Source organism: Pelodiscus sinensis, chromosome 5, assembly GCF_052426305.1.
Source record: "Pelodiscus sinensis isolate ZL-2025 chromosome 5, ASM5242630v1, whole genome shotgun sequence".
NCBI lineage: Eukaryota > Metazoa > Chordata > Testudines > Trionychidae > Pelodiscus > Pelodiscus sinensis.
The window spans coordinates 31,457,590-31,481,937 of NC_143056.1; the positions used below are offsets into that span (position 1 = coordinate 31,457,590).

General features: G+C 44.8%; 1 protein-coding gene across 5 annotated transcripts in view; it reads left to right on the forward strand.

Annotated features, from left to right (window-relative positions):
- The window catches only part of CCDC88C (coiled-coil and HOOK domain protein 88C), a 141,332-nt gene that overhangs the window by 58,543 nt on the left and 58,441 nt on the right, over positions 1-24,348 (forward strand). For 3 of the 5 annotated variants that reach the window (XM_075926709.2, XM_075926710.2, XM_075926711.2), the window contains exons 4-10: positions 313-382; positions 11,559-11,617; positions 13,716-13,799; positions 15,324-15,464; positions 16,272-16,456; positions 17,234-17,315; positions 17,736-17,894. In XM_075926709.2, the coding sequence (XP_075782824.2) occupies positions 313-382; positions 11,559-11,617; positions 13,716-13,799; positions 15,324-15,464; positions 16,272-16,456; positions 17,234-17,315; positions 17,736-17,894 (780 nt within the window). Of the gene's footprint in view, positions 1-312; positions 383-2,638; positions 2,726-11,558; positions 11,618-13,715; positions 13,800-15,323; positions 15,465-16,271; positions 16,457-17,233; positions 17,316-17,735; positions 17,895-24,348 lie in introns of all 5 variants that reach the window. The other 2 variants (XM_075926712.2, XM_075926713.2) reach the window with 2 other exon arrangements.

Here is a 24,348-nt window from a genome sequence, read left to right on the forward strand (position 1 = left end):
TATGGATTGGTATAGAAAGATATGATTGATTGGCTGTCCGCAGGCATCATTTGCATTCGTATTGATTAGTGCCAAGAGACCCTTACATCCGACCATAGCTATCATTTATAAGAGACCCATTGGTGTATCTCAATTGTGGGATCCACAGCCATCTTCAAAGAATGATTTATGTCTCATGTGGGATTCACCTCGTGACCTCCTTAATTGCCAATCTGTCAAAGCCTTGAAAATCAGTACAACTGTGTATTTTGAGTGATTTGATTGATTTGGATTCTTGATTGACTCTTGTTTACAATTTTCCATTTTATTTAGGAAGTCCTCCAGCAGCTGATCGTAATGCATTTACCAAATGTTTTAATGATTGGCAAAGATCCTCTTTCCGGTGAGTAGTGAGTAGTTTGGGTGTTGTTTTTTTTCCCTTTGAGCCGTACACAACATTGTTAGTTCCATCATTTTTTTTTCTTTTGATTCTGTATGTGCAGTTTTCCAAATTAGGGCTAGTCGGGGGGATGGGGAGAAGAGCACAAATGCAGATTCTTTCTATCTCAGGTACTTGTATGACCCTTATTACCATAATATATAAGTGTGTCACAATTTTGTATGTGTATGTCTTTAACCAGACATTACCCTGTCAGGTCAAGGAGTGCTGTTATTTCTGTTTCATAGATGGAAAGACTATGTGATTTTCCCAAGGTCAACACAGAAAGTTATAGAGTGGTGAATTGACCCTGTCTCTCAAGTCCTGTGCTAACACACAAGCCACTGGCTTATCCGTTTCCTTGTGGAAGATTGGCTCTGTTCCTCTTCCCCATATGCTCCCATAACTGGGAGAAAAGCAGCAAGGGTTTTCTTAGAACTGCCCTCCTTGGGTCTCTGCTCCAGTGTGTGCCTGTCCTCTGCTCCTGCAGCACTCAGCTCAGTCATGACAGTCATGTGAATGACTGCACCAAGAACAGTGCTGTCTGAATAGCCATTTGCTGAGTAGTGGCATGATGAAAGGACTGTCACCAAGAAAGTGAGAGAAAAGGCAAAAATATGCAAGACATTGTGGAGAAAGTGCAGTGGAGGAGGCAGACGGGAGCAGGGAAAGGAGAGAATAGATGGAGGTAGGGCAACAGGACAACAGGTGGTTGACAGTCATGCCGGAGCATTTTGTTAAGGGACATCTACTCTACCACTCCCTCACAAGGAGAATATGAGTTGGGAACCACTGAGCTAATGTTTAACTTTCCCAGTTCATTGCTGGGGTTTAGCCAGAATAATGAAAATGGTCTCTCCTAGCCTGCACATATGTAAAATGGTGGTGGTGTTAGGGTCTGACTTCATGCCAAATGCCCATTTCCTTCCCTCCTTGCAAAAGCCAAGGAAGAAATGTCAGTTTTACCACAGAAGGAATATTTGATTGCCAGCACTCATTGGGAATCATGTGGTGTCACAAATATCTCATTGGAATAATAAGCATCAGCAGCAATGCTGGGGTGTTTTTGTTTTTATTTTTAGTCAGTCAATACATTTATCCTCCAGTCCACAGACCACTAATGTTTGGATGCCTGGGATCTTTGCAGTTGCGATTGCCACTTGCCAGAGAAGCCCACAAAAGGGAGTGTAATGTCTGCAGCCCCCCACTTCCCTTACAAGCTACCTGAATGGCAAGTCCCAGTACAATGAGAACAGGCACAGGGGTGTGCTGTATGCATAGAAACAGGTCAGGGTGGAGCCTTGGCTCCACCTATCCCAGACAGCAGAGATGTCCAAGAGCAAAGGGAATTAATCTGCTTTTGGCCAAGGCTAGGCTTGGGTTACTTCTTCCCTCCCTTCCAGATGTGAGTTGTGCATCAGAGGGTCATTCTTGGTCTTTCCCTGGGGCAGCTCAGCTATGAAGCCTCCCTCGCTGAGGGCAGATTGTGAAGTTGGTGTTTTTCCTTGATTTGTGTGTAGCATACTGTGTTACATGCTGCAAAAACCACCTCAAGCACTTCGGTTCTCTGGGCCTCTCTTCTTCTGAAAGTGATTATGCCCCTTTATTCATCACTTGTGAGGCCACATCTGGAGTATTGTGTCCAGTTCTAGGCCCCCCCACTACAGAAAGGATGTGGATGCATTGGAGAGGGTCCAGCGGAGGGCAACCAAAATGGTTAGGGGGCTGGAGCACATGCCCTATGAGGAGAGGCTGTGGGATTTGGGCTTATTTAGTCTGCGGAAGAGAAGAGCGAGGGCAGATTTGGTAGCAGCCTTCAACTTCCTGAAGGGAGGTTCCAAAGAGGCTGGAGAAAGTCTGTTCTCAGTAGTGACGGATGGCAGAACAAGGAGCAATGGTCTCAAGTTATGGGGGGAAACTCTAGGTTGGATAATAGGAAAAGCTATTTCACTATGAGGGTAGTGAAGCACTGGAATGGGTTATCTAGGGAGGTGGTGGAATCTCCACCCCTAGAGGTTTTTAAGTCTCGGCTTGACAGAGCCCTGGCTGGGATGATTTAGTTGGAATTGGTCCTCCTTTGGGCAGCGGGCTGGACTTGATGACTTCCTGAGGTCTCTTCCAGCCCTATGATTCTATGTAGCTATGTTGCTTTCCACCCTCTGAGGTTGCCAGTCCTCACCCTGCTCCCCTTCCTTCCTGTCTTTCTAACATACCTCCCAGAGCAACTTGGAGATTCATCTTAAGAAAAGGCTGCCTGGCCCGTCTTCCTGGCTTGATGTGAACAGCAATTAACAAAAAGCTACCACGGTGGGTTTTCCAATGCCTTCACTATGGAAGCTGTATTCAAAGCATCCTACAATGCAAACCTGTTGGGTACCTGCATTTAGATACCACTTGATACTAAACAGTGTGCCACTTTGGGAGTTGACTGTATCATTGTGCCTTTTGGTGTAGAGCTCTCTTCCCCCACTTGAAATAAGTCTCAGTCCTTTTCCCCACTTTTAAGATGCACCTGATATTTTTCTTGTCAAAAAATCTTGCTTTAAAATGCAAAAACAATAAGGTGTCCTGGGGCACCTTAGAAACTAACAGATTTGTTAGGGCATAATCTTTGTGGGTAAAACGCACTGCATCAGATGAATTGGAGTTAGTCTCTAAGGCAGGGATGGGCAAAAGGCCCTCCATGGGCTGGATCCGGTCCGCCAAGCTGGTGGATCCAGCCCGGGGCTGCCCTGCTGCTCCCGCACCCCCCAGACCAACCAGGGCCTTAGGACAGAGCAGTGTGAGAAGTCTCCTTGCCCCCACAAGAGTACATGGAGACTAGAGACACCTGCTGGCAATTTTAAAACAGCCAGCGTTTATCTCTAGCTGCCACGCGCCTTTGGTGGGTGGGAGGGAGCTTTGCACGCTGTCTCCCCCCAAGCTAATCAGAGCCTGGGGGCGGTGAACATGCAAAATCTCTCGCATCCTGTCCCCACCCTGCCAGGGGTGCGCAGCAGCTAAAGAGACACACCAGCTGTTTTAAAACTGCCAGAATGTGTCTCTAGCTGTCACGTGCTCTTGTAGGGGTGAGGAGACTTTGCGTGCTTCCCAGCCAACAGGAATTGATTGGCCCGGGAGCAGGGAGAGCATGCGAGGTCTCCTCCCGCTAGGTGCCTAGAGGGAACGGCCAGCTGTTTTAAAACAGTTGGAGTTTCTCTCTAGGAGGCGTGGCAGGGGAGGGGGGAGGCTTCTTCCACTCCCCCACCCCAGGCCAATCAGAGTGGTGGGGGGCAGGGAGAGTCCCCTGTCCCCGCCCCTTCTGCCCTGCCCCTTCCAAGGTGGCCCAGGGCCACTTTGGAAATTTCTGAAGTGGCCCTTTTTAAAAATTATTGTCCACCCCTGCTCTAAAGTGCCACAGGACTCCTCATTGTTTTAGCAGATACAATTTAACATGTCCACCCTTCTATTGCTCTAGAATGGGCACTGTTTGCCCATATTCATTACCTTCCCCATTTCTTCCGTTACAACCACTGACTTGCTCAATCTTTTCCAAGGTTTTTAGAAGGTGGATTTCAATTATGTTTTTATGGCAAGCAAAGGAACTTTAGAAGCATTCTTGCTAATATTATATAGGGGTGTACACTATTATACAGGGGTGTAGAGGCTTGGTAATACAAAAGTGGAGCGTCTTGAAGGCTGAAATTGGTGGGATAGGTGGGAAAATTTGAAGTTATTATTTAATATTTATGTTATCAAACAACCTAGTAGTCCTAGTCATGGACCAGAACCCTGCCATGGTAGATGCTGTACACAAACAGAACAAAAACACTGACCTTTAAATATAAGACAAGCAATAACAAATGGATACAGAGACATAGTCAGGGGAGTAGGAGGAGACAGCACTGGGCAGCATGACAGCGAATGGTTTCTGTACATCCGTGGCCTAGCTGTTGTTAAGCTTTATGTAGGCATCACAGTGAAGGAGTGCTTGGGAGAAGAATTTGAAGGCAGAAAATGAGGTAGTTTTGCAGATATTCATCGGGAATTCTCTCAACTGTGAGCAGCAGCTTGGGAGAAAGCATGAACGTGGTAGTTTGAAAATCGAACAAGTGGGCAATGGCAGCTCACGTCATGGGCCAGTCGAAAGTGGCAGTCAGCACCTTGGTAGTGAGTGAGAGATGATAGGTAAGGGGTGGGGTAAGGCCATGAAGGCCTTTGACAGTGAAGACAATAGGTATGTTTGATGCAATAAAGAGGGAGCCAGTGGAGGGGGCGTAAAGAAAGGGATAACACGGTCAAAGTGATAGGGTATAAGAATGATCTTTACAGCAGCATTCTGACTGGATACGGGTGAGGCATGATTGCATTTGCCATGGCCAGAGAGTAGGTTGTTGCAGTAATCAGGAAATGAGATAATGAGGGATATGTGCTTCAGTGATGCGGAATGCTAGGAAAGGCCTTAATCTCAGAGATGTCATGCAGAAAAATCTCAAAGATTTAGACGTAGCCTAGAGAGATGACTGATTCAAGGAAGAAGGAAAATGAAGTAAGGAGAGAATCTGCAACCATATCAGAAGAAGAAAGGGGGCAGGGGTAGAGAGAGGTCTGCTGCACTGGAAGTCGCCGAAGTTGGAAAGGGGGGACTTCAAAATAGAGAGATTACGGAGAGAGCAGAGCATGGCGAAGAGTCCTTTTCATGAGTGAAAGGGTTGAACCAAAACTCTGGATGTGACGAAGAGGTGAGGGTGAGGAAATGTGCAGCTGAGGGGTCAGATGAGACACCAAGGTCGAAGACAGAGTCACTGAGGATGAGTGTGGGAGACTGTCAGGAAGAGGGAGGGTTGAAATGAGAGAGGAAGGCTGATATTTGAGGCAGTTGGGTGCATAGGAAACAATAGCAACATGGAGGGGGAGAGGAAAATCAGATAGTCCCGTTCAAAAGAGGAGACAGAGTGGAAAGGGGAAGAAGGGAGATTTTGGAAGTGACAGAATCGCTTATCGATTAGCCAAGGAGCTGTTAACATCATCTGATGATGTGTGTGGGGGGGGGGGGAGGGAGAGCACCATGGAGCTGATGCTGGGGGAACCATTTTTTAAGCTGGCTTCCCCAGCACTGGCTCCTGCCTGCTCCCGCCACCCTCTCCTCCCCCTGCTGTCTCTGTAGGAAGCAGCAAGGGGGGATCTATGGAGCCAGCACAAGCAGCGAGCCTGCCTGAAAGCTGTCTTCCTGCATGTATCCACTCCAGCCTACCCCCCTCACTATCTGCACTGCTTCCTCTCTAGCGGAGGCAATAGTGCAGGTGGGATGAGGTGATCCAGTACTCATGGGGAGCCTCACAGACACCAGCTCTCACTTCTTCCCACTTGCTGCCTCTGATTCAGAGGCAGCAGGGCGAGCGGGGGGCGAGGCATTGTGTGTAGTTGACAAGATTAACCAATAAGCCTGGTCTTATCAGTGAATTGTGTAGTTGACTACACGTTGACATCCTTAATATACACTATGGCTGTCTTTTTTATAATTTCCTCTTTGTAGCAAGTTGTGTGTATGTGCACACACACACACGTGTACACTTAGTGATGAGCGACTTCTGGGCCAGATGTGGCCCATTGAGGTTCCACCTGTGGCCCATGGGTGCCCTGTCTACCACGCTTTCCCATGTGCCTCTTGTGCACTGGGGCACTAGGACTGCTCTTCAAGCTCTGGGAGGATGGCGGAGGAGCAGGGATAGAGAATGAATCAGCAGATCCATGGTGCTCCCAGAGTACTGGGAGTGAGGGGGCGAAGTAGGAAGTGCAGGGCTCCAGTGTACAAGTGTCTTGGGGGAAGGAGGCAGGGAGGGGGTGTGCAGGCCAGAGGTGGAACCCCAGTGGGCCGCGGGTCACAGGTTGCCCACTACTGGCAATGATGCAGCCCACTGAGATGAAAGAGGGCTACTCTTGTGGCCCACTCACTAGTGTTGGTTGCCCATTGCTGTACTCCTACTTCAAAAACTGATGTAAAATAACATTTTGAAACATGACCTTTTTTAAAAATTGAGCCTTTCAGGGTCTTCAGCTTTGCTGCTTCTTCCAGAAGAGTAAAAAAGTAACTTAATGTGCTAGATGTACAGCTCATTTCCGTCCTCTTGAAACATTTTGCAGGTTCTGTGCATTTTTCAAATTAAAGGCCATTAAGTCCTTGAACGAGAGTGAGCCAAAAGTCCCTGATAATAAATGTCTAGAAAATGTTTTTTATTATAATCATAAAAGATTTAATCTCCCACTGGTATATTTTTTCATGCCTGATTTCCTTCCTTATTTTGTTTCATAACTGTCTAGGGAGACAAAGGCTTGTAAAATATGTAGTACAGTTTTTCCCTGTTAATACCAATACACTGCTGTTAAAATGTTAACTGTACAGTTCTGGTTTATGTAATTTGTGCCTCTGTTCTGACTGGAAGAAATAGGTGCTGGAGTGTTTTCCCACTTTTTCACCTGCTCCAACGTCTGCTGGATGTTAATCTCTGCCACACAAACACATTATAGCTCTGTTTTCTCCTGAGGAAATTTTATACAGAATAGGAATGTGAATAAATAAAAAATGTACCAACTCATAATCTACCATTTCTATGCTTGCATGTTCTCTTTCCTCTCTTAGGTTTCTTCTCCTGCCCCTTCCTCACGACCCCCATTTATATCTCTTCTTTTCTCTTTACCTTTATCCTCCTTTTTGTTGTTGTCTCCTAATCTCCTTCCCCGCCTTCCCCCACCATCCCACCATCTGTTTCTCACCCTCCCTCTCCTGAGAAAACATGGGGCTGTTCTGGGCCCACATCACAGAAAGAGGCTCCCAGAGCCTCTTTTTTTTTTTTTTCATAAAAGCCTAAAGGCCTTTTCCCACTGTTGGGAGCAGATGGCCTCTCTGCAAATCCTCAGGTCACTGGCTGCCTTGCTGGCTCAGAAACCTAGCGTAGGATCAGCTGCCCTGGAATTTTCAACAAGGTGAAAAATGCTGTTGTATTGAATTTAGAGCCCTTCTCTTTGGTTGCTGGTGCAAGTCCGCTCCAGGCCAGTGGATGGTTGGCCCACACGTATGAGTGCATACATCTCAGTTCTGTTCCCAGCAGCCAGTATCCACATTGCAGTGTGGCACTCTTCCTGGCAATCTCAGCAGGGATCCCAAGGTCTGCATTGATCTGGGCACTGCCGCCTTAACCATTTAGTCCAGTGTTGAGACATTTTGGTAAGCAGCCTAGGGATGCATGTCTGTGACTGCTCATGCTGTGCCTTTCCTATGGATATATCTGTTTTATCAGCATGGTCCCTTATGGCTTCACCACCTCATTACGTTAATTCAAATCAATTCTTTGAAAAGTACTGCCAGGTTGTGAGGTGGAGAGGACAATAGCTGTTTTTGTTCAATGATTATTGTATCCAAAATGTACATGGTACTGTACGTAAGTCTCACATCTGTGTCTGAGTACATGGTACTGTACCGTTTTAGTTCCAGTCAATGATTAGCTGTGTAACCTGGGGCAAACCACTTATCTTTTTTGTGCCTCACTTTCCCTGTCAGTGAAATGGGAAAAGCTCCAAGAACTAAATGTATTTCTTGAAAACACATTGTCTTTAAAACATTTGTGCAGTCAGTAAAGTATAAACTGTTAATATACATCATGACCTTCAGTGTGTGTAGCAGAGGTGCATTACACAACATCAGATATTTAAAATGTTCAGCAAAAACTCTGCTTTGGAACACTTCTGACAGCAAAGGGTTCTGTGAGAGCTAGCTATTACTCTAGAATCTTCCTCTTGATTTCTCCTTCCTTCCCCTAAACTCTAGCTTTGCCTTCACTGCCAAAAAAAAAAAAAAAGTCACGTATTTATTGCAAGATAATTAAAGCTGCCCTGCTGTAAAATCCTATTGAAGACAGGGCACTTTTAGTTTTTACCACAAAGTAAACTAAGCAAGTTCTAACACTGACCTCACTCAGCCACTTCATAGAATCACAGAATACTAGGACTGGAAGGGACCTCGAGAGGTCATCTAGTCCAGTCCCCTGCCCCCTGGCAGGACCAAATAATATCTAAACCATCCCTGATAGACATTTATCTAACTTACTCTTAAATATCTCCAGAGATGGGGATTCCACTGGGCAATTTATTCCAGTGTTTAACTACCCTGACAGTTACGAACATTTTCCTAATATCCAACCTAAACCTCCCTTGCTGCAGTTTAAGCCCATTGCTTCTTGTTCTATCCTCAGAGGCCAAGATGAACAAGTTTTCTCCCTCCTCCTTATGACACCCTTTTAGATAGCTGGAAACGGCTATCATGTCCCCCCTCAGTCTTCTCTTTTCTAAACTAAACAAACACAATTCTTTCAGCCTTCCCTCATAGGTCATGTTCTCTAGACCTTAATCATTCTTGTTGCTCTTCTCTGGATCCTCTCTGATTTCGTAGCAAAAACAAAAAGTGCCTTGACTTCCTGAGATCTTACAGTGAGATTTCTATCATTTCTGTCAAACAAATCTCTTTGTAGTGATAACTAGGGGTATAAAATCCTGATTAAACAGTTAGCCACTTAAATGTAAAGTTAACTAACCTACTAATTAATCGATTAAGTGGGATCCCAGGTGGGTGACCACTTCAACTTGGCTGGAGCAGCCTCCGGACTGCAGAGCTCCCATTCCCACAGGACCAACCCGGCAGCACCCCAGCTGCTCTACCCGAGGCGTCCCGCAACAAAAGCCTGGTCTGCTGGTGGGGGCGGGCGCACTAGCTGCGCCCCCTCCCCCCAGCAGACCAGGGAGACCTGAGCAAATCCGCACAGGCAGAGGGACCCCGCTGCCCGTGCGGCTTTGCTCCTTTGCCCCCGAGCAAAGCCGCCCAGGCGGCGGGATGCCGCCTGGGCGGCTTTGCTCCTGTCTCCCTGGGGTGCTGGGGGGGTCCAGCAAAGCCGCTGGACCCCCCCAGCAGACCAGGGACACCCGAGCAAAGCCGCTACCTGGGCGGCTTTGCTCCTGTCCCCCTGGGCGGCTTTGCTCGGGTGTCCCTGGTCTGCTGGGGGAATCCAGCGGCTTTGCTGGACTCCCCCAGCAGACCAGGGGGACGAGCAAAGCCGCCCAGGCGGCGGGGGTCCCGCTGCCTGGGCGGCTTTGCTCCCGGGCAAACAAGCAAAGCCACCCAGGCGGCGGCTTTGCTCAGGTGTCCCTTGTCTGCTGGGGGGGTCCAGCGGCTTTGCTGGACCCCCCCAGCAGACCAGGGAGACCGGGAGAAACTTTTCTCGCCCCGGAGGACACGGGTGGCGACCCGCCGCCCGTGAGCTCCGGGACGAGAAAAGCCCCGTTCGTGAGTGCGGATCCGACGTAAGTCAGATCTGCGTAAGTCGGGGACTGCCTGTATTTGAAAAAAAAACAGTTGTACAAAAGAGAGGGAGTCATGAATAGTGTAGCACCTTGTTTTTATGTAGGAAGGATGTTAACACTTTTTTGGAAAATAGGTTTTAAATAGCCTGAAGGGAAATATGAAAATACCTGAAGGATAGCTTGTGGTCTGGCAGAGTTTACTTGAGTATGTTTTCTTGGAAGAGGAGATTTCTACTTATGGAGCCCCACTGATAAATCAAATCTCATACAAATCAGGCACTTAGAATTTGTGTGAAGCACTCTTGAAAAAACATTTTTCTTCTTGAATAGATTCATATAAAATATTTGGGTTTTTGTCTTCAGGCTTGTGATGGAAAATTTAGCTAACAAAAAATGCGTCATTTAGATACTTCAAGGCCTTTGTTAAAATAGGGAGGAAAAAAACCCTCCAGAATAATCCTTTCATTAGCGCTCTTCCCCTGTTTTAACAGTAACATTGGTTGGTCTGCATTGCAAGATGCTCAGGTTGAAACTCAACCTGCTTGCTAATTTAGGTCAGTGTGCCTTCTTTGTTAATCTGAAATGGTGGGTTAGCATAATTGATTAATCAGTTTCACTCCAGTTCTCTACTTTCAGTCCTGCAAATGCATGTAACTTACTCCACAGCACAGCCTTAAAAGGGTATGGTGCATGTTCGTGTATTAATACAGTTGCACACAAAAATCTCTCAGTGAACAGGACATTTCTGACCTTTGCCTGTATATAGATATGAACAATCGAACACCCAAGTAGAGAGGTGCAGAATGTGAAAATGTTTATCTTGCTGTTACACAGTGTGTGAAGAGTGCATACATTTACAGATTGGTATGAGAGAGAAAACTATGCATTGCCTATTTTTTCCCATGGTTTGTGTCAGGCATTTCCTGGATGCTTCATTTTAAATCTTAACTTACCTCCATTTTTTTAACAGCAACTTTAATTATGCCTGAACCTCTTGTTCTTCTAATTTCCTCATCCCTTATCTTTAATATGTATAACTTTTTTTTATTGCTCCCCAACGAGGAAGTAAGAGTCAAACTTTAATTTTGCTGAGACAGGATCTGAACTTGGTGAAAAGCCACAACAGTTTCTCTTTCGTAGTATTCTTTTTCTTCACCTATGAATGGGAACAATACCTGCTGGTTTCTTGGTCACAGGAAGATTCCCTGCAGTAGCAAACTGCTTAGGCCACTTCTCCCCTCCAGATCCATGAACTGAATAGTCTCCTTTCCATGCTGCCCATTTCTTTTGTCTTAGCACATGGAGCATTCACTTGAACGTGTGTACACTGCCTGCAGAATAGATACAAAACCCATCGCTGAAGCATGCCACTCTGGGAGAGAGAATGAATTTAAGCACAAACTAGTATTCTTCTGCATTCACATTTTAACTGGTGGGGAAGTGATATGGTGATTACTTTTAAAATCTGTAATTTGGATTGTCAGAGGGTCTTTCCTTATAAAATCTATCCCTTCCCCAAGCTTGTTCTGTATTTTCTCTTCATGAGAAGGAGAGATCAAGGCTGGTGCATGTACCATGGAATGCCTGTACCATGAAATGCCTGATTGCTTTATTAGGATCCATTAAGTTAATCTATTACAACCATTTTGCTACACTGAAATCACGTTAAACTTATCTAGGCTTGTATGTGTATGTATAAAAGCACTAAGTTATTTCTCAAACCCAAAAGGGTTTGCTTTGTTTTATACAGGTATTTTTCGTAACTCATGTTGAGCATGTGGACTGATTTGCTTCTTTTCTTTCAATGTAGGTAAAAGTATGGATGAAATTAAGAAGATGTTGCTGTTGGTGTTGGGCTGTGCTGTACAGGTGAACATGCTTATGGAACTGCAAAATATTTTAATGTGTCATTTGAATCTGATTTCAATGCTTGCACTTATTATTTTTGTAGCACTTAAAAGTGCCAATCGGTGATCCAAGTTCTATTATGCTAAGTGCTATATGAACAAATCCCCGTTCCCAGACAGTTTGTGGTCTAGAATTATAAGACACAACAGGTGGATGAAACAGAAATACAAGGGGAAAGGAGAGGGCAGTAAAATGAGCAAATTTTGCATAATAAACTTATAGCCTCAGTTTGCCACCTGCCTTGCCACTGTTTGAACCTGTGCTTTGATAATTAGTCAATCCAAATGGTTGGCATGCAGTAATTTCTGCAGAATGTGAGTTTGAACAATTTCCTTAATCTAATGATTATTACAGATTGGTTGTTTGGTCTTAAAATATGTAGGAATATAGTGAAGTACATGAGTGCAAAAAGAATAGATAAACCGACATCTAATCACTGTCTTCTAAAGAATCTTACTCAACTGCACCTTTCATTTTCATATTATGTATAAATAGAAACTCCTAAATGAATGGGAATTTTCTGTGGCTGCGTGAGGGTTTTATGCTGTGTTGTTAAACCAAATAGACAACCAATATGCATGGGTAAATTGTCCTTAAACTCATGACAGTTAACCAAATAAAGGGATCAGTGTCCTGCACACCAGAGCTCTGTGTTTGGTATTCCACTGGAAACTGTCATAACCGACAATAGGAATTTTGCAGGCTAGTCTTTGGTTATAATTGACCTTGTTTGTGTGCCTGTCTAATGTTCTTGTCATGCTTTAGGACATTCTCCTTGCCCAGTTATGTCAAGTCAATTATGTCAGAGTGGTGCTCTCTTCATTTGGCTGTTCAGAACTTTATACTTACTAACACATTTTAACACAAACAATAAAAGTTATGATTCGGTAAGGAGTTGGAGCTGAAGAGCCTCAATTCCCTTTTAAAGACCTGTACTCCTTCCACTCAGAACTGGGCCAAAACCTGCACAGTATATAAGAGAATCAACAGAAAGCAATGAAATGTTCAACTTCTCTGTTTCTTCAGTCTAGAGATTCTGACAGCTTGAGGTCCCAAATTTACACTGGCTGTCATTTTATGGCCTTTTGTTTTTAAAATTTATATAGTTAATTTGATAGAAATAGACTTGTGAAGCTATGTAATTAAAATGTCATTTATTTTTCATTAAATATTTTCCACTGTGGCATTCTACTAAAGACATATTTAATTAGAGCCCAAGAACCAAAAAATGAAGCCCTTGTGAGCAGAATCAAAAGCAGACCAACTGATCTGTTGTCATTGCTCAAAATGAGCAAAATGCAAAAAGTGATCAGATAGTTTAAATGATATAAAGTTAGGGCCAAATCCACAGCTGGTTTATGTAGGTGTAGCTCCTTTGAAATCAGTGGAACTTTGCTCATTTACATACGCTGTGGGTCCTTGATTTTCTGCTTGTGGGGCCTGTGTTTTTATTGTTTTATTTTTTTTCTTTTACATTTAACTTAGCCTGAAGTTAAAAACTTTTGGCAGGATTCAGTCACCTTTACTCTCACGGCATAGTCATTTACTCCTCAGTTAGTTCAGTGATCTTGTAGAGCATGTACACACAGTAAGGCGTTAGCTACTCAGTGTAAGCATGAGAGGGTTTGGCCCTTGGGCTATGTCTAGACCACATAGAAAAGTTGGAAGAAGATATGCAAATTGTGAATCACAATTTGCATATCTTTTTCCGCTTTTCTTTCAAAAGAGGCTGTTCTGAAATTTGGCATGTCTGCCCGGTGCCAAATTTCAGAAAAACCTGCTCTTTCAACATATCCCTTATGCTTCATAGAACAAGGTTTACGGGGATGGCAAAAGAGCATGTCTACTTTTTTCAGAAAAGCGGGCACGTTCCTTGGACACGGCATTGCGTTTCCGGCATACCAGAGGTATCCCGGAAAAGCGTTGCAGTCTAGACTTAGCCTTAGTGTCGCAAGTGTCCTATTAGCTGTGCAGAGGTGTTCAAAGAAAATAACAAAGAAAGAGAGCTATGCTCCCATTTTCAAATGAAGTGTGCCTTTGTTTTCTTGTTTGTTTGCAGTGTGAAAGAAAGGAAGAGTTTATTGAAAGAATAAAACAACTGGATATTGAGACTCAAGCTGCAATTGTTTCACACATTCAGGAAGTAAGTTCTCAGCACTTAAAGCTTTCTTTCTTTTTTCCTTTCTCCTGTGGGTTCAATAGTATTGTTTATTTTGCTTTGTAATACCACAGCTTAACTTTTCTTAGTGGCACTAATGGGTTTAACACAGAGAAATGTATATTAGGCTTGGAGGTGTGGTTTCCAGCTTGCATAGACATACCCAGGCTAAAAATATCCTGGATAGCATGGGGGGCAACTTCAGCTATTTGCCGAATATGTGCCCATCTGAACCCATTAGGTACGTGGTAGCCCAAGCCACATTCTCTTGCTACTCCATCTATGCTGCCTTTTTACTATGCTAGCTTGAACAGAGCTAGCTCAGGTATGTCTCTGTGAGCTGGGGATCACTATTTCCTAGCTTACAAGTAGATACACCCTCTTAAGTGCAAACAAATTAAAGGGTAAAGATTACTAGGTGGTGGAAACGTAACTGGCGTCATCACTGCTCAGAGCGGCAGTCATAAATGTCGTAACTGCCAAGCACTGGCTCAGACTGATAGTAGTTTTAGAAAACTACACAAAAGAGGCTTCAGGTAAAATTTCCAAAAGCACTTCAGTTATTTAGTAGCATGAGTATTATTTCAAAAGTTACTTGGAGCTTAACTCCCATTAAAAGACCAGAGGCACTTTTGAAATTGGGATTTAAGCACCCACAAAATTTAACTGCTTTTGAAAATACTATCAATGGTGAAAAAATTATTTTAGTCTTTTTAAAATGGTATAATTTGGTGACAATTGTCTGCTGGATTCCAAATCCTTCTTTAAAAGAAAATAATGTTTGCTCGAACAGCAGCTGTCATCCCACTTCCCTGAGTTCAGGTGAAGCTTTCCTCAAATGCCCTCCGCCTGACAGGCCTCAGTATAAAATGCACATTCTCTCAGGGTGTGCTGGCTTCATCTCATGCAAAGGCAAACAAAACAAAAGTAGGACAGGCAGATGGGGAACACTTCCTGTTAGAAGATGTTGATAATAGCTTTTTCATATATTTTACAATCTGCTTCTAAAAGCATTTCCCACAGACTAGAAATTTCATTCACAAACTAAGGAATATAAAGAACACGGTTGTAGTCAAAGAAAAACATGCTTAGTCCTAAATGTGGATACATAGTGACTTGAAAAGAACCTTTTTAGTCTAGTGCAGTTTTCAGCAACATCGCTTGGAGAAAAGCAATATTAGAGAATTACAGTTAAAAAAAAAATCCATGCCATATTAGATCATGGCCCCACTGCAGCGGACCGCTGCCCCACCAGAGCCCATTGGCATTTGGCCACACTGCAACCGGCTCAGTTGGACTCCTGCAGCAGGGCTCCCAGCCGCTGGCCTCCCTGAAACTAGCCTGGCTAGGTTCCCAGCTCCCACATGGCCTCCTGCCTCTGGCCCTCCACCGGGTCTGGCTGGTTCAGCAACATCCATGGTGTTGCTGGACCATGGAAGTTGCCAGACAAGGGAATCCCGGTTGAGAGAGGTCCAACCGGTAAATGTGTATCTTGTTCTTGTTTTGCAGGTGACTCATAACCAGGAGAATGTGTTTGACTTGCAGTGGCTGGAGCTCCCAGATATGGCCCCTGAAGAACTGGAGTCTCTCTCAAGGAATATGGTTTTTCATCTCAAGAGGCTTATTGATGAGAGAGATGAGTGCACAGAAGTATGAATGAGAGATATTCTCATACAGTTTATTTTAGGGATCCGACATAGGCTCTGCTTTTCTATTGTCTTTTCCTTGTGTTTCATATAAGGCTTGATCTCTTCTATTAAATCTGTAAAAATTGTAGCCCTTAGAGCAATGTTTAATCTTTCCTTGCTGCTCTCATAAACTATATTCTTGAGCTACAGAGAATTCCTTTTGGAAAGAAAAGTGTGCAGGAAACACAAGATGCTCTGTTTTTTGAATTTTCTTCAAAGGTTTTTTCTGTTATACTTCTCCTCCATTTTTCTCTGTGGCAGCTTCTCTATCCTCCAAAAGTATTTGCCTTCTCTCTAGCTTAGGTCACCAGTGACATCTTTCCTCTGTATCTGTGACTCATTAGTTAATCTTATTTCTCATATCTGCTAGAAACCTCTAGTCTTCCTGGCCTAGATCTCTTCACTTACCTCTCTTCCTACCGTTCATGATCTGACTCTGAATTAATTAAAGCTATAAATTTGCTGCAGTTTTTATAAAAACTCTAAGTAAAATAAAGTCCTTATCTGAAGCTCTGGGAAGTAGTGCATGCCAGTGGTTGTCCTAGGACTGGGAATCAGAATTGTGTTCTGTTCCTACTGCTGTCTCTGCCGTCAGTGTGTGACATAAGGTAAATCACCTGAACCTTCTCTGCCTGAATTTCCACATCTGTAGAGTAGGCTAATAATTACCTGCCTTTACAATGTACTTTGAGTTACTTGAATGAAAGGAGCTATAAGTGTAATGAATTGTTATTCCTTGTAAATGCCACTTGCTACTCTATGTTTCCAGCTGATTGTGGATCTCACTCAGGAGAGAGATTATCTTCAGTCTCAGCAGCCATCAAGTCCTCAGAAAACATCTAGTCCAGATTCTTCACCAAACCTAGCCAATCAACTCTCCAGTGAAGACAAGCAGCACCTGGGTGTTGAGCTGGCAGACATGAGAGCGAAACTGAGAAGGGTGCGACAGGAATTGTGAGTCACTAAATGCCTGGTGTAGTAGAGAAATGATGTCTATCTCAGGTTCCTTGCTAACAGTGTCACTTAAACATGTAATAAGTCTCAATCTGCAGCATTGGGTTGCCTATTGGCTTCAACATGCCCACTTTTCTGAGAGATCTACATGTAGCACTTGGTCTTCTAGGATTTTTGTTTGTTTTTGTATTGTTTAATGAAAGGATGTGTGCAAAGTAGCTGGCCTAGCCTTCTCTCATCTTCCCTCTTCTTAACATGCCACCAGTCTCAAGCCTCCATTAATTTGTCTGTCTTTTCCTCTTCTTGCCTTCACACATCCCTCACATTTTCTTCCCCTTTTCCTTCGTTCCTTCCCGACCTCATGCCATCTGTAAGTTTTCAAAGACTCTTGCTTCCAGTTGAGTTTTCCCTTCCTCACTTGCATACACATTCCTCTCTCTTGGCAATGATTGTTGGGAAAGATTGGTTACCATATTCAAAAGGGCAATGGCTGTGTTAGCTGTGGCAGCAGGAGTGGCAGGTGAAATGATCATTAAAAAAGATACAGTGCCAAACTTCCTTTGGCAAAAGGCACTACAAGGAAACATCTGTAGCTCTTGGTAGTTTTGAGACTGGATTAGCACCAAGAAAATCTATGAGGTCTCATGTCCAGATTACACTTGTAGACACCTGTGACTCATACCTCCTGCATCTTGGCATGATGTTAATACATACCATAAGTATTGTTTGAGGAACCCTTGAAGTAGTTTTATACTAAGTTTCCCTAATCATTTTCAGGGAAGAAAAGTCTGAGCAACTTGTGGACACCAAGCATGAAGCAGAACAGCTTGTGCTAGAGCTGCAGAAAATAAAACAAGAAGTAAGTGGGGCTTCTCTAATTGTAACACTGCATCACTTTTGCTTTCAATATTGAAATAAAAATGCTTCTCATGAAATTTGAATGATGGAACCAGCTGACTGCAGTGTGTTATGTATAGGTCTGATTGTGACAGAGCAGTGCAGTGCTTGTGAGAGCCGGTCTCATCTGCTCAGTTCACCAACTAATGCCTGGAGCATACACAGTGTGGATCATTGACAACTGAAGAATCCAATTTTAGGCAGTTGTAAACTCAATTCTGCAATGAGTTTGGTGGCTTATTGAAGAGTTCCCCACATTTGCAACTTTGGAACACTGTTGGCCTACCATTCACTTCTGCTTGTCTAGACTTGGGGCAGTGTTGTTAGTTTTACCAGCATGAGAGGGTTAATTTTATTATATTCTGTTTGTCATTTTCCCCAGAACATCCACCTGGCAGCTGATGCACGCTCTGCCCGAGCATATAGAGATGAACTGGACTCACTGAGAGAAAGAGCAAACCGAGTCGAGAGACTTGAGATGGAATTGGTCCGGTGTAAAGAGAAACTGCATGATGTGGATTTCTATAAAGCTCGTATGGAGGTAAGTGAAGATCAGGAAAAAAAATTTCTGGTGCCTGCCTCATTTCTCCCAGTGCTGTTCACCAATTCATGCTTCATTTGTAATCACATTTGACTCTACCTGCAGATTGAAGAAAATTGACGTTCCAGAAAATACCTGATAGATGGGATTTTTGGAAGCACCCGGCAATGGCCTAACTCTGCTTCCCCATTAGTGTCAGTGGTGAAACTCTCATTAGTGAGAGCAGGGGTAGACTAGTGCCGAAAAGCTCTCTCATTAGAGATCTGTTGGTTCTCCACTATGTGGCTGACTGTAGCAGCCCAGTTCTTTGACAGTATGAGTTTGGATCATCTTTGCAACTTCATTGCAGTACATTTTCAAGCTGTATACATCCCAGAGTTGATTATTTAACCAGCATTTTCCATGTAAGTGTAAATTCAGATAGCAAACTGTGGGCATTAAAATCTGCAAATGCTGGCCTTATAAACAACAGAGAAACTGCCCTTAAGTGGAGGGCTTCATCTATATTTTCATGCTATTAGTAATACAGTTTCTTCTGGTTTAGCCATTTCAGGCTTCTGCCCATCATAGTTTCACTTCCTTTTTAGGTCTGTGAGCTAATCTCATATTTCTTTTTCCCCCTAAAACCAAGAGAGAGGACAAGCTGAGGTTATTCCCCATTATTCGGCACTGGTGAGGTCATAACTGGAGTATTATACAGGCAGTCCCCGGGTTATGTACAAGATAGGGACTGTAGGTTTGTTCTTAAGTTGAATCTGTATGCAAGTTGGAACTGGTGTCCAGATTCAGCCGCTGCTGAAACTGATCAGTTTCAACAGCGGCTGAATCTGGACTCCAGTTCTGACTTACATACAGATTCAACTTAAGAACCCCAGGCATCCCCAAGTCAGCTGCTGCTGAAACTGATCAGTGGCTGATTCCAGGAAGCCCGGGGCAGGGGCTTCCTGTAGTCAGCCACTGGTCAGTTTCAGCAGCGGCTGACTTGGGGACGCCTGGAGCAGAGCAGCTGGGGTGCTGCTGGGTTGGTCCAGTAGCGCCGCCGCTCCTCGGCGCTACTGGACCAACCCAGCAGCACCCAAGCTGCTCTGCCCCAGGCGTCCTGATTCAGCCGCTACTGAAACTGACCAGCAGTGGCTGAATCAGGACGCCTGGGGCAGAGCAGCTGGGGTGCTGACGGGTTGGTCCAGTAGCGCCCAGAGCGGCGCTACGGGACCAACCGGCAGCGCTCCAGCTGCTGTACCACAGGCATCCAGAGCAAAGCCGCAGAGCACGGGGGCAGCGGGACAGCCCAGACGCGCCGTGGCTGTCCTGCTGCCCTCGGGCTCGGCGGCTTTGCTCTGCTTTGCTCCCCGTCTCCCTGGTCTGCAGACCAGGGGGACGGGGAGCAAAGAGGCGGAACACGCGGGCAGCGGACAACCCGCGTGCTCCGCCGCTTTGCTTCTTCTCCCTGGTCTGCTGGAGACCAGGGAGACGGGCCCCGTTCGTAACTGTGGATCCGACATAAGTCGGATCCGCGTAACTCGGGGACTGCCAGTATCCATTTCTGGGCCCCTTATTACACGAAGGATGTGGCCACATTGGAGAGAGCCCAGCAGTGGGCAACAAAAATATTAGAGGGCTGAAGTATCTGACTTATGATGATAGTCTGAGGGATTTGGGCTTCTTTACTCTATGGAAAGGAAGAGCGGGGGAGGTGGGATTTGATAGCAGTTTTCAACTACCTGAAGGAAGGTTCCAGAGAGGATGGAGAGAGGCTGTTCTCAGTGGTGACAAAGAACAGAACAAGGAGCAGTGGATTTAAGTTGGAGTGGGGAAGGTGTAGGTTGGATATTAGAAAAAAAACTATTTCCCTAAGAGGGTGGTAAAGTATTGGAATGAGTTACCTAGGGAGGTTGTGGAATCTCCTTTCCTAGAGGACTTTAAGTCCGGGCTTGACAAAGCCCTGGCTGGGATGACTTAGTTGGGATTGGTCCTGCTTTTAGCAAGGAGTTGGACTTGATGATCTCTCTTCCAACCGTATGATTCTATGAAGCCAGTGGAAGTTTTGCAACTGATTTAAAGGTTAGGCCCAAACTGGAAATAGGCAGAGCCTCTGGCTTTGAGATAATGGAGTGTTACCATAACATATGCCCATAGCACTCCCTGCTAAAAACATGCCAGTTCTTTATGGACTTCCAATCTTGCCTTGTTTTTCTTTGCCAGCCTGGAGGGCCAGCTGTCTGCTGTATCTTATAAATAGAGCCACTAAGCTGCTGGGTAATAAATGTGTAAGTTGCAAACTGAGGCAGGCTCCTCTGTGTCAGCAATTCACAGTTTACCTGAGAGAGTCTGGATGTTACTGTAAATTGTCTCTCATGTTCCCCCAAACTGGCAAATCCATTGTGAGCTAACCCTACCGTGCATCTTAAGTAGCAGGGCGGGTTCTTGAGCCACTGTACTTGTCTGTTCCTGCTGCCCAAAATATGCAGAGTGGAGTTGGTTCTGGTAGCATGGTAGAGGTTAGTGCTTCCTCCTCATCTAAGAGCAAAAGGGCAGCCATTCCATTGTACTGTTCTTGGGTTCTCAGTGCTATGGCTAGAACTATAGCTAGCAAAATCCTCAAACTAACAACTTATGTCTCCTATGTGCTAAGTTATCTTGATGATCTCTAATGTAAAATTTATGGAGCTCTCCTTTTCTCCATTCTTCCACCCCTCATTCAGTCTTCCACCTCTGTTTCTTCTGTCTTGGATGTCGAGGTTGGGCATCATAGGTGAGATTTTGTGCTGCATCTCTAAAAGCATCCATCCATATGGGTACATGGGGGTGGATGGAGCAAAGATCACTTTACACCTTCATGGCACCTTTCTAATTCTGTTTGCTCTAGGGCTCGATATGTCCTGTGGCATATATTAGGGCAGGGATGGGCAATAATTTTCACAGGGGCCCACCTAATGAATTGTGGTACTTGGTCATGGGCCAGCTTTGCCCCACAGAAGCATGATAGCATTTTTGAAGTATCTAAAAGGGTGTCACAAGAAGGAGGGAGAAAAATTGTTCTTCTTGGCCTCTGAGGATGGGACAAGGAGCAATGGGCTTAAACTGCAGCAAGGGAGGTTTAGGCTGGACATTAGGAAAAACTTCCTAACTGTCAAGGTGGTTAAACACTGGAATAAATTGCCTAGGGAGGTTGTGGTTATCTCTATCACTGGAGAAATTTAAGAGCAGTTTGGATAGATATCTATCAAGGATGACCTAGACCAGTGGTCTCCAACATTTTTACACCCAAGATCACTTTTTAAGTCTCAGAACAGGCAAAGATCTACCACCCCGCCCCTTCTTTGAAGCCCCGCCCCTTCATTGAAGCCCCGCGCTCTCTATTCTCCTGTCCATCACTTGCTATCCCCAGCCCTTATACACGCTGTTAAACAGTTCATTTTTAAATTATGCAATATATAAAATTAAAATCATATGCTTATAGTTATGAAATAAATGGTCTATTTTTAATTCATGCTGTTTAAATGTCAAATGAAGCATTTACATTTATACATTTTTTCTCTATTTTGTAAATCTAAAATTAAGTATTGATAATTATATATTTTTTCTTCCAATAACAAAGTCTCAGTGTGACACCTGTGACTGAACAGTATCTGCCAGTGTCTTGAAGTCTGGGTTGTAGTCTGAGATTGCTAGTCGTATACAGTCCATCAGATGGGCATCTGTGGTCCTGTGCTCAGCCTGGGAAGCTTGCTCCAGCACAGCTGGAGCTAGACGCAGCCTCCCTGGGCTGAGCACAAGGCAGCCAGGTTGGAGGGAAGAGAAGTGGCTGCCCGGCCAGCTGGCCATGGCGTTCAGCCAGGGTGCACCAAGCTCCGCGTGGGCAGGCGCAGAGGAGAAGCTGTCGATCAGCTGGAGCGTGGAGCAGATTCTTTCAGCTGAAAGCCAGTCAGCTTGCTGGGGTGTTTCAGCCCTCCGGACCTCCCAGCTCCCACCATTCCTCACAGCTACTCACCTGTGTTGTTGCTCAGTGAGTAGCTGCTCCTCAAATGAGGAAATCTAATGTAAATGTACTGCGTAGACGCGTAGTTCAGAGAGGGCTCAAGAGCTACTCTTAGAGCCCATGAGATCTACTGGTAGATCGCGATCTACTGGTTGGTGACCACGGACCTAGACAGTGCCCGTGAGGGCAGGGGACTGGTCTTGATCTCTCAAGGTCCCTTCCAGTTCTAGCATTCTATGATTCTATGAAGGGCTGGGACCTGCACAGAAGGGACCGGGCTGAGGACTAGCTTCAACTCACTCTTGTCTGGGGCCAGAGGCTTTGAATTAAAAATAGCAAAGGGCTTGTGGCATCCAGCCCCGCAGCTACCTTGTTGCCTGGCAGCCTCCCAGGGTTACTCCAGCAATTTAAAGGAATTGTGGCTCCAGTCCCTGCCAAGGTAGTGCCACGACTGTGAGCCACAAGCCATTTAAATAGGATACTGTTGCCTGAGCTGCTGCCTGGAAATTCAGTGGCATGGGCAGCAGGATGTAAATAGAAAGCTGCTAGATGCAGTCCCCAGCTGAATCAAATTGTTCGGCAGGTCGGATCCGGCCCCCACGCTGCATCTTGCCAAGCCCTAAGTTAGGAGCTTCCCCAGCTTCCTTTGGACTCTTCACATTATAAAATTGCCAGTATTTTGCATTCTGGCCATTCCCTTTTCCTATCCATGCCAGCAAATTCCTAGAGTGGGTGCTCTGTACAAGGGCAGCATCAGTTTGTCTCCTTTGGCTTTGTGCTGCTCTTGCATTCAGGGAATTCTCCAGGAGAGATTCTGGCCCTGTTTTGTTGCTGTGCCAATGTGAAGGGGCTGTAATAAGGCCAGAATTCAGCCAGTGTTATCTCTCAGTTTCTCTTCCATTTTCTCTGCCTGTCCTTTAAAGAGAGGTGTAATGAATCAGACCTGTGTCTGCTCACATTCCTGTCATCCCCTAGAAAAATAGCTGGATTTACAGTTTCCTCAGAACCACTTGCAGTGTTGGAACAGGGAGCTTGTTCTAATCTCTTACTTGAGGATGAGAGATGCTAGTAAAGCATAAAGGTGACCCACCCCGCTCTCCTGACACTTATTGGTACAAGTAGCTTCCTAAGCGCTTAGGGTATGTCTACACTAGCCCCCTAGTTCAAACTAGGGAGGCTAATGTAGGCATTCGAACTTGCAAATGAAGCCCGGGCTTTAAATATCTGGGCTTTATTTGCATGTTCCCAGCCAACCGCCATTTTTAAATGCCACTAGTCTGGACTAACTGCCCGTGGCTACATGTGGCAGTTAAACAGTAATTCGAACCAAGTCCTGAGTTCGAATTATCTGTTACACCTCATTCCAGGAGGAGTACATGCAAATAAAGGGAACATGCAAATAAAGCCCGGATATTTAAATCCCGGGCTTCATTTGCAAGTTCGAATGCCTACGTTAGCCTCCCTAGTTTGAACTAGGGGGCTAGTGTAGACATACCCTTAGTGTCTGAGAGTCTCAAGCAAACTTCACATTGATGGAGTAATCAAAATACAGATGAATAAAGCAGGCCATGATTTTGTAGTAAAATAAGAACTCTGGGACATTATTATAATGTGAAAACACACTGCAAAGTCAGTAATTGAACGGACATATGAGGGTCCTTTAACTGCATGCATTTCAGTGAAAAAACATATGATGGGCACTTTATAAGCTTCTAGTTCAGGTCCTTGAAGTACAGTCATGAAAGCTTGCCTCTAAAGAATGGCATCTCCAGGCAGTAGTCATGAAAGTGCCATGTGGGGGGCAAACCATGTGTGACAATTCACATGATGTACAAGTGGAGAAATTGGAATGAGACTTTGAATAGTTCCTTAAACCACAGGCTCCAAGTCTCTAATAGCAAGAGGGAGATTTTAGAAGCTGCCTTAGAACAAGTGCCAAAGGAGCAAGCCTTACTGCAAGCGAGACCTGACATGTCTGAGCAGGTGAATGTTTTCTGTCCGTGTCTTTCATGACCAGAATTACCAAACGCTATTTTAATTTGATTATAACCTTAACAACACACAATGCAAATGCAATCTATAGACTTGCCCCTGTGGTGGCTTAATGAGATCATAACTATCAATGTGCAGGGGCAGTGCTGCTTCTTCTGAGAAGGTGGTTCCTGCCAACATAAAACCCTGCTGCTGCATTCCTCTCCGTTGAGTCTCTTGCAGCTCCAGGAGATCAGATTCTTTTCAGAGGCCAGGGAGTCTTACTTGCATTTCTTTCCTCCCCCAATTGCAATAAATTTCCCCACAGGATGATGGAAAGTAATTCCTGTGAACATTTTTAAAAGCACTTCTTTTACATTTTCATATAGTTTGATGGATGTAAGGTTCAGTTATTCTCGGGCATTTGTTAACATTATTACAGCTCAGTAGGAGTGACTTCCATAACATCAGGTATATGGAGAGAGAGAGTGTGTGTATAAAAAC